Source organism: Eublepharis macularius, chromosome 6 (assembly GCF_028583425.1).
Source record: "Eublepharis macularius isolate TG4126 chromosome 6, MPM_Emac_v1.0, whole genome shotgun sequence".
NCBI lineage: Eukaryota > Metazoa > Chordata > Lepidosauria > Squamata > Eublepharidae > Eublepharis > Eublepharis macularius.
In genome coordinates this window covers 115,370,106-115,389,427 of record NC_072795.1, presented here as the reverse complement: position 1 = coordinate 115,389,427, position 19,322 = coordinate 115,370,106, and the positions used below count along the sequence as shown (strand labels likewise).

The 19,322-nt window shown below is 41.4% G+C and overlaps 1 protein-coding gene across 1 annotated transcript; it reads left to right on the top strand.

The window, feature by feature from the left end:
• Positions 1 to 1,320: 1,320 nt before the first annotated feature.
• On the top strand, positions 1,321 to 17,517 carry SIRT1 (sirtuin 1). The gene is made up of 9 exons (XM_054982867.1): positions 1,321 to 1,935; positions 3,981 to 4,097; positions 6,037 to 6,278; positions 7,310 to 7,462; positions 8,581 to 8,728; positions 10,185 to 10,264; positions 10,991 to 11,177; positions 11,465 to 12,022; positions 15,581 to 17,517. The coding sequence occupies exons 1-9, from the start codon at positions 1,443 to 1,445 to the stop codon at positions 15,898 to 15,900; spliced, it is 2,298 nt and encodes a 765-aa protein (XP_054838842.1). The 5' UTR covers positions 1,321 to 1,442; the 3' UTR covers positions 15,901 to 17,517.
• The last annotated feature ends 1,805 nt before the right edge of the window (positions 17,518 to 19,322 follow it).

The following is a 19,322-nucleotide window of genomic DNA, read 5'->3' as shown; positions in this document are numbered from 1 at the left end:
GACTTGTTGGCCCAATCCTAACAACCTTTCCTGCAAAGTAAATTCCATTGGGATTTCTTTTAAGTCTAATTAGTAGGTCTAATTAGTAGAGCCCCGTGGCGCAGAGCGGTAAACTGCAGTACTGCAGTCCAAGATTTGCTCACAACCTGCGTTTGATCCTGGCAGTAGCTGGGTTCAGGTAACAGGCTCAAGGTTGACTCAGCCTATCATCCTTCCGAGGTCAGTAAAATGAGTAACCAGTTTCCTGCGGGTAAAGTGTAGATGACTGGGGAAGGAAATGGCAAACCACCCCATAAAAAGTCTGCCAAGAAAATGTTGTGATGCAATATCCCCCATGGGTCAGAAATGCTTGCGCAGGGGACCTTTACCCCTTTACCCAGTAGGTCTGATTAAGATCTCAGCCTTTATTTCAGGGGGGAAAGAACTGTTGAGGCTTTCCTTTGTTCCACACAAGAGAACAAGCAGGATTCAGTGCAAGCCAAATGCCACTCTTTTAAAAAAATAAGCAATAATAAATGCGGTAAAGCTTCCCCCCTCATCCTTTGTTGCAAGAGACACTCTTCTGCCCGTGAATGCTCCTCCCCTCACATGACCCTTCCGTAGCCGCCTTCCTCAGCAGCGTCTTTTCTTGCACTTGATGAGGTGAAAAAGGGTTCCCAGTTCCCGACTCTTACAGAGCGCTTCACCCCACAGCAAGCCGTAGGCCGCCACAAATCACGCCCCGCCACATTCAGGGGCGCTGCCCAGTTCCCAGGGCAAACGCTCCATCTCGGGAAAAGGACAGCTGAACCGGGAAGCCGGCATGGACGGGCACCCGCTTTGGCATGAACGGACCGGGAGTGGGCAGGCAGCGGGGTCAAGCGGCGGACTTTCGCCGCTGCTTAAAGCGGCTCGCCTCAGACCCGCGCTCTGGCTTCCCTCCCCTGATCTCGAGGGTTTTCCCACACCTGTAAAACCCATGTGTGTGTTTCACGGCGGTAAAGTTCCCTTCGCGACACAATTAATTCCCTGCCTGATCCTCTCCTTATTTTCTCAGGAGTAAGACCCCAGATTCCAATGGGATTTCCTGTCCGGAATTAAGAGACGGCGACCTCAGAGCACATTAGCAGGCCCCTCGTAAGGCAGCCGCCTCTTTGCCGAACGCGCGCGTTAACCAAGTCTGATAACGCGGCAGGGCTTCTACCTTGGCGGCGGCAGCGCGAGCCGCATCACATGACTGCGGGTTCCACGGCAGAGCTCTGCGCCAGCGGCTCTCGCGCCCTCCGCGCTCACGTGACCCGGTTTGTTGTTGCTGCCTCGAGCTGGGCGGCTGCCCGCGTGGGTGGCGGCGAGGTCACGTGCCCCGTTTAAATCTCTCCCCGAGGTGGGGGAGGGGGCCTGTCTCCCGCGGAGGCGCCGCTGCTGGCTGCGGAGGGGGAGGGAGCGGCTGCTCCTGCTCCAAGATGGCGGACGAGGAGACGCCACTCCTCCAGCCCTGGAGCGGGGGCCGCGGCGCCAGCGGCGTCGCGGTGGACGCCTCGAAGAGCCCCGAGCCGCCTCTCAAGCGCCAGCGACGGGCCTCGCCTGATGGCGACGGGCCGGGCCGGGTGTTAGAGAAGGGACCCGGCCGAGAGGCACAGGCGGCTCCCCTCCCGGAAAGCCAGGCCTGGCCAGAGGGGAAGGGCGGCGGCGGCGACGACGACTACACCGAGGCGGCGGCGACCGGAGGAGAAGGGTGGAGCGGCGCCGGCAACGCGTTGAGGCGGTGGGGCCCGGCCCGAGAAGAGCCGCCGCCTTCGCCGCAGCAACTGCAGCAGCCGCCGCCACGGCGGTGGCCGAGCCAAGGGGAGGGAACGGAGGCGGTGCCCGCCGGAGACGCAGCGGAGACTGCCATTGGCTGTGGGCCGGCGCAGTGTTCAAACGGGGATGCTGAGGCGGCGACGGCTCCGCAAGCTGGTGAGAAGCAGCGCCCGCGGCGGCTGGCTTGGGGGGGGGGGGGGGCGGCGGCGAAGTTCTGCTGCATACCGGGCTGCGGGCGCCGGCCTCTTCCCTGAGTCTCTGGGGCGCCTGGCGCTGGTGGGAGCGTGCCAGGTTCCCGCTCCTCAGGCCGCGCACTCGAAGCCTGAGGGACGCGTCTCCTAAGGCGGCCACTAACGCGCGCCGCCCCCCTTCCCCCGGGACGGGGGAGGGAGCGCGGTGGCGACTGGTCGTGTCCCGCCGGCTGGCGTGCGCGTTTGCTTGTCATTAAGCCCCACTTGCTTCAGTGAGTTCCACCCAGTCAAGTATTGGGTACAGCTGCAGTCTGGCACCGTATTTACTCGAAAGGAAGAGGACCCTAAATGTAAGAGGAGGAAAACCCATCCCCGATGTTATGCGCACGAAGGTTTTTTTTCCAGGATTGGACATAACTAGTATGCAGATTTAAGATAATCCTCTCTTTTTTGGGGGGGATAGCATACCTAGGGGGAAAACCCGTCTTGCATTCGAGTAAATACTGTAGTACTCTGTGACTGCAAGGTGTTTCCCCCCCTTGTGGTTACAGTTACTAGAGAGTTTTTGAAGGATGAATTATTGAACACAGGACTTACTTGTGAATAAACATGTGTGGGACTGGTCTATATGTTTGTGGGTGAAGAGATTAGGGATTTGTGACCATGGATCTAGGAGATGGTACCTGCTTCACATTAATCATTGCAGACTCCAAGGATGTGAGCTTGTAAATGCAGCATAAAGTGGTCTATTTAATGTGGCTGGTGTTTTGCAGAGCATAGAGATAAATTCTCCTTTTAACATGATGACTTAGGGTGCAATCACTTAAGATTTGCAATGTGTTGCATTCTTCAATGGATGGCACTTTTATTCTTCTAATGGCCCCAGTTGTATGCATGATTACTCAGAGGTAAGTTCAATGGAACACTACCACATAAGCGTAGAGAGCAATCTTAGGCAGCTCTACTTTAGACCCCTACTCTTAGGGGTCCTACTTTTTTTTTGATAGCAGTGGTAATCACTTGACTTGTGGATGAAGTTCAAACCGCAGATCAGGTTTCTGTCTGAGCAGCTGTACAGAAAGTCTGTGCTTTTAATTTAAAAATATGAGTGTGTTTGTTAACCAATTTCTTAAAGGAAATTTAGTAAAAGGTACAGTACTTTTTAAGCTGGTCTTGAAAATGTGTGAATATAAATGTTAACCTTTTTACTGATGGGGCTTTTGGTTGCTGACAGCACACAGGCCCCAATTCTAAACATTTTAAAATGTCCTAGAAAGTTTTCTTGCTCGTGTATGTGCCACTGTCAGCTTAACTGTTTTGTACTATTCAGTCTAGCCAAAGGTTTATGCTTACAACTATATTTGGTGAAAACTGTAAGTAAAGTATAAACAAATCACACAATTGAGGCAGAAAAAATAATCAGGCCGCCACCACCGAATCCTTGAGCCCTGCTGTTGTTCCACCTGTCTCAATTCAGTTCTCAGGTGAACTGATTATCCAAGTTTAGTGGCCAGGCTGGCAGCTTCTTTCGCAGGAGCACTTGTACCACGAAGAGCTGTGTGAGAAGCAGAGATTCAGCAACTGCTGGTAAAAGCACAGAAGCCTTGGGTGGGGGGAGGGGCTAACATCCCAATGAAGAGGAGAGTTCTGGCAAGTTCTCTCACTTCTGTTATACTATAATGACAAGATACACATGCCAACATTACTTTAACAACTGTAGAGGGTTTGTTCTCTTCACCTGCTTATTCGTTTTCCCACCTCTCTGTAAAATACCTGCTTGTATTTTTCTGTAGATCTACCCAGAACTCTGGTCACATCCTTAATGTTTTCCCACAGAGTAATTCAACTTCAGATGTGTCTCTTTAGGAATACATGCTTAAGTAATTAGGTTAATGGTAGTTTATATCCAAAAAATAATAAATGAAATATAGTTTTGAAAAATTAAATCTTAACACCAGAGAGAATTTCTATTTGGTAACTATTTCTCCTCTGTTATATGCTGTTTTACAGACAACATACTTCTTAGTGATGAAATTATTGCAAATGGTTTCCATTCCTGTGAGAGTGATGAAGATGACAGAGCCTCTCATGCAAGCTCTAGTGACTGGACTCCAAGGCCACGTATAGGTGGGCATTTAAATGGCAGCCCCAGGGAATTATTTTTTTTTATAAAGTTGTATTGTTTTCATGAAAAGTCATCCCCTCCTCCTTGGTCAAATAATCTCTAAGCATCCATGATGTTGTCATTCCTTATATACAAGTTATGGTAGGTTGTATATTGTGTGCATTTTGCTATCCACTGGTATGTATAGCAGTGGACCTCAAATGAGCAGCTGAATGACCCAATGTATCTTCCCTACCATAATTTACTCACCAGCATGAGACTGTGCCTGCTGTGGCCCTTATATTCAGGATTAGCCATTGAGACTCTTGCACTGCTGTATGGTGGCTGTGCTCTTTTTCTCTTTTGACTTCTGGCTTTTAAGTTCCACTGATCCATTAATCTCAGAGAAAAGCACATATATGTGCAGTACTACCATGCTGTGACATGTTTCTATGCCACTAGCACTGGCTTTAAACTGCCAACACAACTCTGTACTGGGGTACCAGTACAGAGCCATGGGGGACAGCGATGTGTAGTATGAAAAGGACAGTATTTTGAAAAGGGCTGCCTTCAAACAACAATAAACCTCTTTATATGATGGGCATTAACACTGCTTGGTCATCATGGTCACATGTGGAATGCAGATGGAGAGCTTCCCAGTTGGGAAAAGCTTTCAACTAATTCCAATTTGCCATCAGATTCCCAGTTTATGGGGGAGAACCCAAACTCCCACTTTGCCAGGTATCTGCATTCAGACATCATGGCAAACAGGAGTCTGAAATCTTCATGTTTGGAAAGCACCCTGCATGCAGTGGGAGGGAACTTGCAGGTATGGCAAACAAGTTGTTTATGTCCATCAGGAACAAACAGGCTTGTCCAAATGCTTGAATACATAGGGAAGTAGTGAAATTCACATCAGCAGAATGGGAAGCAGGTGGTTTTCTCCTCAATACCTTTTTACACAGCTGGGTTCTCAGTTTCAGGGCCTAAAATGCATTCAGAAGGCTCAAGATATAGCATGAACTTTTGAAAACATATTTAGAACAAATATAATAACGGATGTAGGGCTTATCAACTGTTTAATTAGTAGCTGTAATAGTGACATTTATAGTTATTACAATATAAGTTAAGTATGAAACAATGAAGTTTAGTTCTAAACAGCTGACAGAATTAACTACGTGCAAATGGTTGCAATAAACAAATCATACAACTATGAAAGAGAAAAACCAGTTCTCAATGTGGTTCATGAAAGGTGAGGGTGAGGTGGAAATCCTCAAAGGAATGGAGAGCAACCAGATTATACCACAAAAAGGTCACCTACCAAGGTATTTCATGGACTACTGACAGTATTTAACCACAGTCACATAAACAGACAGTTGGTCAGTCAATCAGCAGAGCTTCTAACCATAAACGAATTTCTAAATTAGATTAATTCTAAGATCGACAGTATCGCAGATAAACAGATGGTGACCAGTGCAACGCCAACTTTTGTGGTGAGAAACTTACAAGTCAAGCGGGGGTAGAAGGTCAGCACTGCGGAGCAGACTTACTGTGCAAAGCTGCATATTCTCATTTCCATGCCATTACCACGTGATGGCAGGAGGAAGATGTGAAGAGGCTTGGAAATGCTAGGCTGCTGGTGTCACCACACTACCAGATCTTGCACTTAATACATAGTGATATACTGATGGACCGAGATTAAGCCCAAAACACATCATAGGAAGAGTCTGCCCTGTTTCTTGCTCAGGGGGTATGCCTCTTGTAATGCTAATGCATGGTTTCTGTGCACGGTACAAATTGGTATGACACCTGGTTGAAAACTAATCCAGCTCTGTTGGAAATGAGATAGAAATGAACTGAAAATGAGACAAAAGATGCAGTCATTGAAGTTATTGCAAAATTCTGGTTCAGACTCTGCATGCTGTGTCAGCCAGATCACATGTATTTTGTTTTCTGTAACAGGGCCCTACACTTTTGTCCAACAACATCTCATGATAGGCACAGATCCACGTGCAATTCTAAAAGACTTGTTGCCAGAAACTATTCCTCCCCCTGAACTGGATGATATGACATTGTGGCAAATAGTTATTAACATTCTTTCTGAACCACCTAAAAGAAAAAAGCGGAAAGACATTAATACTATAGAGGATGCTGTGAAACTCCTACAAGAATGCAAAAAAATAATTGTTTTAACTGGAGCTGGGGTATGTATTTCATATGCTTAATAGAAGAAATTGATCATTTCTGAATTAACTTGTATGCAGTTCAGTGCTAATGTTAGTGTTGCTCCTGGACAGATTTTTCATTATAAATTACAAGATCAAGGTCTGTGTGATGATCTCACACAGGAAGCCTACAGTCCAAATTTCAATGCCATAAAAAAGCCATTAATTTTCAGACCACTCAGTTTTTCCATCCAAACATTAACTATCTTGTATCTCAGTTTCTACCAATACAAATTTATACAGTAATCCCATTTAAGACCACAGGGCTTAAACTGGAATAATTCTGCATAGGATTGCGCTTGAAAATTTTGATCCTGCTGCATGTCAGTAGTCAAGCACAGTGTTGTTGTGTACTGTATCCTATCCTCAGCATCTTGTTTCCTTTCTCTCTGTTTATAAGTCTTGCATCCCTTTGAAGCACTAGCTGCTAGTCTTCTCTCCCCAAGTACTGTAGACGGGGCTCTTCCAGGGTAGATTAGAGATGGAGCTGGGTATTTACAGATCTGCTTCTCTAGCATTGTCCAAAATATGTTGTAAGGCCAGTTGCCAGGGTTTTAGGAAGGAAGCAGGGCAGAACATGGCAGCTGTGCCAGTTAGCAATGCATACTATGTCACCTTAGTTGTGGTTAAAAGGAGATGTTTGTGTTACAACTAAAAGCCCTCAGTAAGATCATTCAGTCTTCATTTCTCTGGAACTGAGATGATATCTCTTAAGTAGGTAGAAGTAGTTATTTGTCTGGAAGTGGTTGGACTGTGCTTTAATATTTTCCCCTGTAGTACTGTATCCACATGTTCTTCGTACTGGATTTTCTGGATAGTACATACTGTTGAATCAGACTTTTCTTCCATGTAACCATATAATAAAAAATTATGAAGAAAAGTAACATCTCATTTGTCAAAAGAAAATGAGCAACTACAGTTTGCAGCATGTTATCTTAATGTTCACATGTGATAAACAAGAAGTACAAAAGCGTGTACACATTTGATACTACTGTATGCAAACATTTCAGGTGTCTGTTTCTTGTGGAATTCCTGACTTTCGATCAAGAGATGGTATCTATGCACGCCTTGCAGTTGATTTCCCAGATCTTCCAGATCCTCAAGCCATGTTCGACATTGAATACTTTAGAAAAGATCCAAGGCCGTTTTTTAAGTTTGCAAAGGTGCTTTTTTATATTCTACTTAACTGGCAAATAGACTTTAAGCTGTCTGCACACTTACACTGTATCTAAAACAAAAAACATCTCTGCCCTTCCCTAATGTCTTTATACATAATGCCAAAAAGTGATGCTTAGGAGAGAGCCTGTGTGTCAGGCTAGATATGAGGAGACACTGTTTCAAATCCCCATTCACCATGACACTCATTGGATGATCTTGGACCAGTCATTCTCTCTCCTCCTAACCTATCTCACAGGCTTGTTGTGAGGATAAAACATAACTGTGTACTTGAACTCTTTTGGAGGAAGGGCAGGATTAAAAAATGTACTAAATAAATGCAAAAGGTATGCTGTGAATAATGCATGAGTATAATATTAAACTTTCATTGGAAAATGTTTGAGAACAATATTCAGAACCTTTTTTTGTAGTTTTTTTAAAAAGATGGTGGATATAAAAGAGCTAAATAAGAACGAAGCCAAGCCCATGAAATAAATAACATATAATCCCCTCAAATAGCCAACTTCATGGTCAGGTGCTATCACAAAGGTAGTGAAAGGGGCCCACCAGCAGACAAGGTTGGCAGTTCTTCACAATCAGGAGACTCTCTCTAGGTATACAAAAACAAAATTTAAGGACAATAATCCCCTAACCTCAATGGTCTGATAAGGACTGTGCATTCATGCTGATGGCCCTCAGACCATTTAGAGCAACTGAATCGGGTAAAAGAGAGGCCCATCTTTCACTTTAATGTTTAAATGATGTTTAAATGATGTTGGGATCTGATACAGCATAATATATTTCTTTATTGAGTTTTTGCTTGAGGGAAGGGATTTAATTAACTGAGAGTAATTCCTCTAAATATTTGCATTTTAAGCTTCAGGATATGTCACTGTTGGGTACACTTCTCCATTCACATAATGTATTATAATAATTTTGAATCTAAGCCTAAGGTTTAACACACACTGAAATTAATCTATGTGGCTAGAATCCTGTGAGTAGAATTTTTGGCAACAAACTCTACTGTTGAATGTTTGGTATTGCTTTTAAGAATAACTGACATGTTTAGTGAGAAAAGAATGTGGCAACCACAAAGTTATTTACATAATTATTTTTAAATTTGTAGGAAATATATCCTGGACAGTTTCAGCCATCTCTCTGTCATAAATTTATAGCTCTGATGGACAAAGAAAGAAAACTGCTTCGAAATTATACTCAGAACATAGATACACTGGAACAAGTTGCAGGAATTCAAAGGATAATCCAATGTCATGGTCAGTCAAGCTTCAATTATTTTCTATCCTAAATCTAGGGTTTACATTGAAGTACTCGATAGTGGGTACACAGTTTGGATAGAAAAGCATCCTCTTGCATGCAGAAAGCATTCTCCACTCGTGAAAAAGCTTTTATACTTTATACTAGAATACTACACAGGAAAAGTGAAACTATTTCCCAAGATGTATGCCTTGATGTATGAGAGACAGCACAATATTACACAGTTTCTTGCACATGCATGAGAACTTTTTTATAATCTACATTATAGTATGAACTCCTGCACATGTTTTTGTGCATACTTTTGCGGAACTGTATTCATAACTGTTTTATATTCAGAAGTGTTGCTTTAATTGAATTGATCGGTATTATTTACATTGTTTCTACCTGCCTTGGGCCCTAAGATGCCTGAGAGAGAGAGATGATTATATAAATACTTTCAATAAATAAGTTCTACTTATTTAAAAGGAATTTCATTTAATAAATAAAAGGACTTTCATTTAAAAAAAAACAAAAGTAACTAGGCTTTTATCGTATGGAAGGATAAGGAAAAGGATTCAAGCAATATTTCACCCATCTGCTCAGTAAGTACTAAACCTTCTCCCAACTTCCAGTGTCCTAGCAAGCAAAAATGAAAGATTAACAAGTACTCAGCACATTTTTTCTATATCGTTTCCTCTTTCCCCATGTACTCTTGTTTCTCCCCTCACCCCACACCACACAATTTTTCAATAGGACAGTGATACAGAAAGAAATAGTGTTGCTTAGAATATGTACAAAACTACAGAAAAATACTGTCTGCTAGAGAGACAGCACAAAACTAGATGAGCAAAAAATTTGGAAAGGCAGTATAGAAGTATTTTAAGTAAATAAATCAAGTTTCTGCCTCGATAAACAAGGGTGTAACAGGGCATACATGTTAATATGGGCCTATACATTATGCCAGTTTTCTTGTTAGTGTGCCTTAAAGCTATTGTGGCTCTTGCAAAATCCTATGTATGTTCAGAAGGAATTTCCACATAAAGAAATGTGCACAAAATTGAAACCTTGGACACTGAAAAATAATAACTTAAGATGAGCTGGAAAGAAATTAGGTGGTATGTGGATTAGGTGGATACTAAAACGTGGCAGATAAGTCTCCTGATGGGCAGTGGAGAAACTATAAAAGGAATTCACTGACAAATGAAATAACAGTAATTTCTTCATCTCTCTGCAAAATCAAAGCAAGTATAGTGTTAAGTTTCCAAATTTTCTGATCATTAAAAGTTCAGTGTGAATTAGGCTACAGTCATATGCATGAATATTTGGGAGTAAGCTCTGTTGAACTTAATAGGGCTTGATTTTGAGTAAGCATGAATAAGATTGGGCTGTAAAGTTATCCTGGCAACTTGAATACTTGAATTTATACAACATTTCATTAAGGGTCTAATAACTCCCTTTGCTCCATGTATTTTTCAGGTTCCTTTGCAACAGCTTCTTGCCTAATCTGTAAATACAAGGTTGATTGTGAAGTTGTCCGTGGAGATATTTTTAATCAGGTAGGACTACTCTCTTTGAATTAAGCACTAGGCTGGGCAAGGGGAGGCAGGGCAGGCAGCATGTGTCTGCCTTATGATTGGAGTGGTGTGGGACAGCCATATAAAAGGATTGTGTAAGATGTGGCTAGTGATCTAGCAACTTAAGGAGGCAGTAAGAGCCAAGAAAGAATGGATCTGACTTTCACATACTAATTGGAAGTAAACAGCTAATTCCCTTGCAGTGGGCTTTTAGTTCTTTTACAGCTAATGTGATCATGATAGGAAGGGGTGTCTATCTTCCACCTACTCTCAATAGCAGAGCTCAAGTTGTTTACTCTTAGAGCTTAGTGAAAAAATTATCTACACAATTTGAGATTAATGTGTAGCATCAGTTGGGTTCTGTGCAATACCTTCCAGGAACTTTCAGTGATTCTGCTCATAACAATGCATTTAATGTAGTATGTAGGCATGTAGAATAGGTCTGATGAGGGGGGGAAATTATTTTATGTTCGTTATGTATGCTCAGGTATTTCATTAGTGCATTTCAATAAGGTGTTAAAAGACCCTACAAGATGTAATTAATGTTGTAGTGGCTGAAATGAAATCTAGAATAGTTGTGTGTGCTACATTGTCAAGATATGTTGTGGAGATTTGACCTTCTCCACAAGTAATCTGATGCAGTTAATGCACTGAAAGAATGCATTTATAAAATTAATTCTAAAAACATATCCTGCTTTCTGCATGCAGATTGTTCCTAGGTGCCCCAGGTGTCCACCTGATGAACCCCTTGCCATCATGAAGCCAGAAATAGTGTTCTTTGGCGAAAATCTACCAGAGCAGTTCCATAGGGCCATGAAATATGATAAAGATGAGGTTGATCTTCTTATTGTTATTGGGTCTTCACTTAAAGTAAGACCAGTAGCACTGATTCCAAGTAAGTGTTCATTGCTGGCTTATTGTGTGTGGGGGGGGGGTGGATCATGGTTTACATTGAAAATGTATGGGTAACAATTCATACAAGTTGTATACTGTACACAGCAGAGAGACAGATGAATTTAGGGAGCTAGAGTGAATCACTGTGGAAGTAATGGGTGTGTATCTAGTATATTTTGGAATGTAACAAATGCCACTTAAAATTGGTTAACAAGTTTATTTGTATCAACTGTCATAAAACTAATTTTAAAATGAATTTTAATAGCTTCTTTTTTCTTGAAAATGTAGGTTCCATCCCTCATGAAGTGCCTCAGATTCTAATTAATAGGGAACCATTGCCTCATCTACACTTCGATGTGGAGCTTCTTGGTGACTGCGATGTGATTATCAATGAATTATGTCATAGGTTAGGTGGTGAATATACAAAACTTTGTAACAGCCTAGTCAAACTTTCAGAAATAACAGAGAAACCTCCACGAGTGCACAAGGAATTTGAAATACACTCAATTGAATTACCACCAACTCCTCTAAACATTTCTGAATATTCTAGTTCACCTGAAAGAATTGCACCCCAAGACTCTCCAGTGGTACATTCAGATCATTCTTCTGAATATAAAGCAGGAAATTCTGATGGTGCCTTGGTATCTAAAGAGAACTGTGTAGAAGGGAAAACATATGAAGTTCAAAATTCTTTAGAAAACGCTGAAAGTCTTACTGATCAGTTAGAAAGCCCAGAACACATGAAAGAAAAAGGATCTAACCAAGGCGAAAACAAAGAGAGACTTCTATTTGTTGAAACACTGAGAAAAAGATGTGCAAAAGAACAGATTAGCAAGCGACTTGATGGTAAGTTCTGACTTCTTCTGAACACCATGGGTTGGATACTATGAAATGGTGCTCACAGATCCAAATCTTTCCTGCGTGTCCCTTCCGCAGGAATACTCTGAGATCTCCAGAGAGCTGATGCCAGAGGTTGCAGGTCATACACAGCCAAAAGACTATGTGGCTGAGAGGGCTGCAGCAAAGAAGGGAGATTGAACAACTTCACCCCAGTCTCACTGTTGTCTTAATAAACCTTTTTGCACCAATGGAAACATTACTGACAGAAGAGGAAGGCTGGGGATGTAGGGGTGATTTCACCTGGTCCCTTCTCCCTTATTGTAGCCCCCCACGGCTTGTTTGCATAGGTCCCATGATCTCCAAGTAATAGTTGTGCTCTTGCTTCATAGGATCCAATCCTATGAGTTTCCCAAGTATAGGTCTTTAGCTTGAATAATGTCAAGATGAGTTTGTTTTGAAGATTTGAATAAATAAGGGACAGCATTTTGTTAACATTCTGTCATTTAGTAGTTAGAAGCATTAGCAAACATCCACAAACATTGCCACAAAACACTTGTGTTGGCCTGATGTGATAAGAAATGGAGAAAAAGTAAAATCATTCATCTGACTGATCCAACTAGTTTCTTAAAGGTTTGCCTTACAAACTACATTGAGGCAGTAGTATAGTTAGAATTTACAGTCCCTTCCTAAGCAAGTCTACTCACGGGGCAGATATGACTTTCTAGTGATCGTATATTCACTTGCTATACCTTCCTTATTTGCTATTTTGCCTTAATTGTCTTACTGGCCATGACTCCAAGGAAAACACAACTTAACCATTATTAATGTAGTCTTGCCCTGACATGATGACTCAGGCTAGCCCAATCTCAGAGCTAAGCAGGGCCGGCCCTGGATGGTATTTGAATGAGAAACCAAGAAGGAACACCACAGTTGCTACGCGGAGGCAGTAATGTCAAACCACCTCTGAAGGTCTTTTCCCTTGAAAACCCCAGCAGGTTCTCCATAAGTCAGCTGCGATCTGATAGCACTTTACACACAAAACGTAGTCTGTTGTAGAACTGTGGTGTTCTAAACGGATAGTCTTATGCCCAAATTGTGGATCTTTAACTGCCAATGAACATATACATTGAATGTTTGCAATGATTAGTTTGTTCAGTAAACATTATTTCATCCAGGTAGATCAATGTTTCATACCTTCTGAAGTGAGACCCATTTTAAAACTTGCTTTACTTTTTAGGGCCTACTTAAAAATTTAATGTAGTTGGTACCCAAATGCAAAGGAACTCCACACTACTTTCCCCCTCCAATGAAACAATGAAGGATTTGGTTATGTGGTTGGGTGCCAATAATGGTTACGTGGTTGGGTGGCAAATCAGCACTCTGCTGATTTGAATCCCACTACTGCCATGAACGCTGCAGGTGGCCTTGAGTAAGCCACTCTTTTCAGCCCCAGCTCCACAGCTGTATTGTGGGATAATAATAGCACTGACCTTATTCACTGCTCTGAGCGGGGCACTAATCTGTCCAGAAGAGCGGTGTATAAGGGCAGTTATTATCATATTTAGTATTCATAAATATGCAGCATTGCTGAAATTTGTGGTTATTTTGTACATTATGCAAAGGCAAACCCAAATTTGCTATTAACCATTCTCTCCCAGATCCTCCTCCTCCCTTCTGGCCTTGTGACCCACCTGTGAGAGATCTGCAACCCTCTTTTGCATTCCAAGCCACAGAACTTCTTAGCCAGATAGTTCTAATATAAGCTGTGTGTGCAAAGTGCCATCAGTTTGTAGCCAATTTATGGCAACCCCAGAGGGTTTCCAAGACAAGAGTATCAGAGGTGGTTTGCCATTGCCTGCCTCTGTGTAGCAATCCTGGACTTTCTTGGTGATCTCTCATCCAAGTACTAACCAGAGTCAACCCAGTTTATCTTCCAAGATGTGATGGAATCGGGCTAGCCTGAGCTATCCAGGGTCAGGGCTTATTTTATCTAGGGGTGCCTTTTAAGACCTCTCAGAAAATTCAACTTCTTCAAAATGCTGTGATAAGGATGCAGTGGAAATGGACTGGAAACCAAAGCATTATGCCTGTTGCTGCTTTGGTTTCCAGTCCATTTCCAGGTGTAGTTCCAAATGCTAGCTATAACTTATATAAAACTAGCATTTACTTTACTGCTCTGAACAACCTGTGTTCAGAGCATCTGAAGAACAGTTTAGTTCTTCAAGTCGCTATGAATCTGCCCATTCATTCAGGTCTTCTTCTGAGGCTGTTCTTCACAGTCTCCCCACAATTTGAGGTGGATGTTGACCAGGGAGAAGAAGGTCTTCCGTGGTGCCATATCTTTGGACATCCTTATTCCACTTATAATTTAATCGATACCCTTCAGTTACTATAGTGATGGGAGTGAATTTTTGTTTTCTACTGTTTTATCCATTTTGCCTTTTCTTCTCTCACCAACAGTGAATTAGTGAAGGGTATTTGGGTATTATTTTTGACATTCTAGAAAAGGGGCAACAAAAGTGTTACTTCTGGGTCTTGGGTTAAGGTGGAATTTCTCATCACGGGTATCGGCATGTTCTGTTCCTGCATTTCCCAGGCTTCACCTTTTGTTCAAGACCCAGGAGAGCAAGTGAGAGTCCATCACATTTCCTTTGCTGCCACTATTTAGAAAATATGAACTGAGCTAATGTTGCAAGAAAAGTTTGAAAACAGGTGGTAAATAATTTGTGTGTGTGTTATTGTCAGTAATGAGCTATTTATATGAAGCAGTTTAACACATATATTGGGTGCTTCCCTCCACATCAGACTTTTTGCCATTTACAGTGGCATGGACAAAATAATTTAAATCTTGTGTTGAGCTGCTGCATGCAACTAGTTCACATGGTAGCTGTGCCATAAAATCAGCCCCAAGTTTCCATTTCCCATATGGCAAAGTTCAGGTATGTTTCATGAATTACGATTTGTATTAAAATGAAGCAGTATGTTTTTCTTTAAGAGTACTTAATAGTATATTGGATGATACATCTGAAATTTGAATGCACCTTTCTTTGAGAGAAAGCTTTCATCTATGTACTAGCTGTGCAAACATATTTGAGAAATCTCAAGCACCGCAAGCCTGTTATTGGAGCTTGCAATTGTACTACTCATGGGAAGCTTTTGTATAGTGAGCTAACCTTTAATAAGCATTTAGATTGTTAGGTTAGATGTTATGGCTGTGTATCTTAACTAGGTCACCGGTATAGTGTGATAACATTCCTAATTCAAGTATGTCTTGGAGGAAGACCTATCTGAATTAATAGGAGAATTCTAAAGTTGCTATGAATTCTTCTAGGAGAGAAAAGGAAGATAAGCTGTGGTAAATATGGGTACACTACACCTCTGTACTGCAGAACCTCTTCCTTGGAATCCTGCAGCCCTTTTATTAACCCTTCTGTGTCACTGGGTGCTTACTTAACCGCAATTCCCTTACCTACAAACAGAGTGCATAACGATTGCATCTTTCAAAATCTTTTATCAGTTTATTCACTTTGAAATAACTATTCTTGCTGATCAAATGTGTTTCAGGTACTCAATACTTGTTTTTACCCCCAAATCGCTATATCTTCCATGGTGCTGAGGTATACTCAGACTCTGAAGATGATGTCATATCCTCCAGCTCTTGTGGAAGTAGCAGTGATAGTGGGTCCTGTCATAGTCCAAGCTTAGACATAGAAGATGAAAGTGAAATTGAAGAATTCTATAATGGCATAGAAGATGATGATGTTCCTGATAGAGAAGAGGAGAATGGCTTTGGGGAAGATGGAGCTGACCTTCAAGAAGCTGTTGATGAGTCAGCTTCTGTAAATGAGGCTATAGGACTTGATCATCCAACAGACAAGCTGTGAAGTAATTACTGGTTCCAGGAACTTTCCCACCAGCATTAGAAATTTTGGCATGTCAGAATGAATGTGTATTGAATTTAGAGCAAAGAATAAGGATGTAATGTTTATACACAACTAGAGTAGATTTTCATGCATAGTTTTCTAACTTTTCAGATCAAATTCTATAAAGGCACACTCAACACCAACTGATCTTATGTTTTGAATTTTGAAGAAGGTACTAAGTATCTTTTACTGTCACTGCATTCACATTAAGTTAATCTGCGTGATCTGTGTGTATATATACAGTATTTTTGCTTAACAAATTTCAGCCTATTATTTTTAAACAGTTTGAAAAAGCCATTGGAATGTTAATGTAATATAAAGGGAACAGCTAATCTAGACCAAAGAATGGTATCTTCCACACCTCTCTTGCTTTGTTATACTTTGGTTTATTTAAAGTCTGCTTGTATTTCTCTTAATTCTCTTCCTGCATAATCTGTTCAACACTGGTATTTCCCCAGAATTTCTATGGCAGCTATGTTTGTTTTAACATTACTCTTCATATTGAGATGCATGTGAGCACACTGCAAGATACTTAGACATCATTGCAAGCATCTCATAAATCTTTTGTAGATTACTAGAAAGTGCTTTAAAAAACTTCCTGTGGATATGTGCTAGTGCCTGTGGCTTGCACAACTGTAGCAAGAAAGTGTTAAATGATGTCATCAGCAACTGCTCTTGTTGCAGGAAGTCAGTATATAAAAAAGCTTAATGTAAAAGGTTCTTTGTATACACTGCCAAGATGTGAATATGCAAATGTACTGAAAGTATATATAAAGGGAAGTTAATGCTACCCAAATACAATACTTTAGTAAGGAGTTACTTAGGCTTCCAAGGAGTTACTTAGGCTTCCAGTGTAATGCATAAATAGCAGTTTAAGCGTGATTTCAAACGTGCTGCCCGAGGGCTTACGACTTTGGTTTGGAAACCCTTTGGAAACCCTCTAATACCACTTGTTGGTACAGTTCTTTTTAAGCAGCTACTGAAATTTGTCCCTATACTGCCTCAAGGCTGCCTTTACATAGATATCGCAGATGTTTCCAGCATAGTTTTGAATTTGTTTTGAAACCACTTTTAACAGTGTCCCAAAAGAGCTCAACCAGTCGTCATTGCAGTGCATTGCTTTAATATTTATTCCATTTTGAAATATGTACAGTAGCTGTCCTTTTAAGCAATTAATACATCTGTTTTGTAGCACAGCATAACAAACTGTTAAGAATGGCCTTCTGTGTTCATCTAAAAAATGTTGGCATGTTTTCTAGTGGCCCAGGTTCTAAATGTCAGAACTTAGGCTACACTAAAGAATGCAATATGTTTAGCTTTGCTTGCATGTCAAAATGTATTTGTGCTATAGGAGATATTTTAAATGGAAAGATTTTGTTTTTAAATTATTTTTACAGTGTGGATTGTTTTCTGCTTTTATATTGTATATAGTGTCTTTTATGTAACCAACTGGCAAATGTTTTGTAGAAGATGGTTTAAAAATGACTGGCTCTCTTCCTGCAACTTTTGAAATATAAAACCAGTGTTTTATACTTGTATAGTTTGTTTTAATGTCTATTAAATTGTCATTTAACTTTTGGTTTCTGTTAAGAATGTGTGTGCAAAGCCTCTTCTCATGCAAGTTGTCCTGTTAGTGAATATGAAATATAGTGTGTGACTGGTGTAAAGGTTAGTGTGGTGCTTCCCCTATCACCTGCTGCCACTGAATGCTGTACTCGATGGCATTTCCATCTTACTCAGCAGGTGCTTGGCAGTGCAGTTTCCTAATCCTGAATGCACGGGGTGGTAGAATGCCAAGATGGATTCTGTTGATATAACACTGCTCTTGCTGCCAAACAGGTTTCTTTCCTGGACTGATCAAAATAGTCTCAGGGGTTATCTCTTCCCCCCACATACAACAGTCTTGATAAACTTCAGCATTGAAGTGGAGGCCCTCCTCAGATTTGGCTAAGGATTTCATAATTTCTGTACTGCAGGGGTCCCCAGTGTGACATGCATGGGCACCATGATGTCTGCCAGTACCTTTCCTGGTACCCACCAAGTGTTTTAAGAAAGTAGGTGGAGCCAGGTGGGTGTTTTTCCCAGCACCACTTCTAATTAGTTATGCAGATTTTGTAAAAGTTTCTTCAGCAGCAGCTGCTACCACAGCACAAAGTTCTCCACTGCATTACTGAAGGTCAGCTGTGTGTAGGCAAGGAAATATTTATAAACAATATTTTCATTCTAAAAGACTATCTGTTAAACAGCCTCTGCCTGAAATGTTGAAGAGTTACTCCCTTACATTTTGTAGTTGACCCCATCTCCTATAGTGGCCATTTTTGTGCTTGCACCCACTACCGTAGGTCAGAAGAACTCCAAAAGTGCTCACCTGTTCAAAAAGGTTCAGGATCCCACTGTAATGTCACTCTCAAATTTATATACATAGCAGGGCACTTTGATTTGGTGTTTCATTTGGACTGGTGGAGAATGACCTGAAGGTAGAAGAACTTTGTATAATTCCTTTTATTTGACAGGTAGATTACCTCCTGCAGCTTAGACCCCTAGGAACTTAACAATAAGATAACTCCTGAAGAAGCCCTCTTTGAATCCTATAGATCTGGATAACTTGAAGCCAATCTCAAATCTTCCTTATTTGTGCAAGATCTTGGTGGTGGGATCTCAACTTGAGTCTATTCAATGATATTTAGGTCATTTTTGGACTGGATAATTGGATCCTTTTTTACCTGCCTTAGGTGAACTACACCAATAACTGCACAAAATTTTACTGAACCTCTGTCATTGTTAAGCTGCTGACTCTGGCATCTTTCTGGATTGCTTAACCAGGGTGGGGATGAGAGAGACAGAATTAAAGTGGTTCTAGTCATTCTTGGAGGGTAGATGTCAGAAGGTAATACTGGAAGACTGTTAACAGTAGTATACAGAGGGCTTCTGATTAAAAGGCTACCAAAATATTTTTATTTTAAACGTTAGATTAGTCCATCACCTTAACTGCACAACTGATTTATTTTTCCTTCATACCCTGCCTTTCTCCCCAAAAGAGACCCTGTAGTAGTTTACATCTTTCCTCCATTTTAGCCTGATGATAACCCTGTGATGTAGGTTAGGCTGAGAGTTTGTGACTAGCGCAAAGTTACTCAGCAAGTTTCCATGACCGAGTGGGGATTTGACCCTGGGTCTGCCAGATCCTATTCCAACACACTAACCACTACACTGCACTGGTTGTAAAAGGACTACAGACACTTATCTTTTTTAAAAAGAGCTCAGAAAGTAGTTGATTATGGCAATAGATTATTACAGCACTATAGTGATCTAGCAGTTCGTTTTTTTTTAAAAAAAAACCTGGAAAGGCCCTCTGCTATGGGGTGGGGGGAGATAGCTAAGAG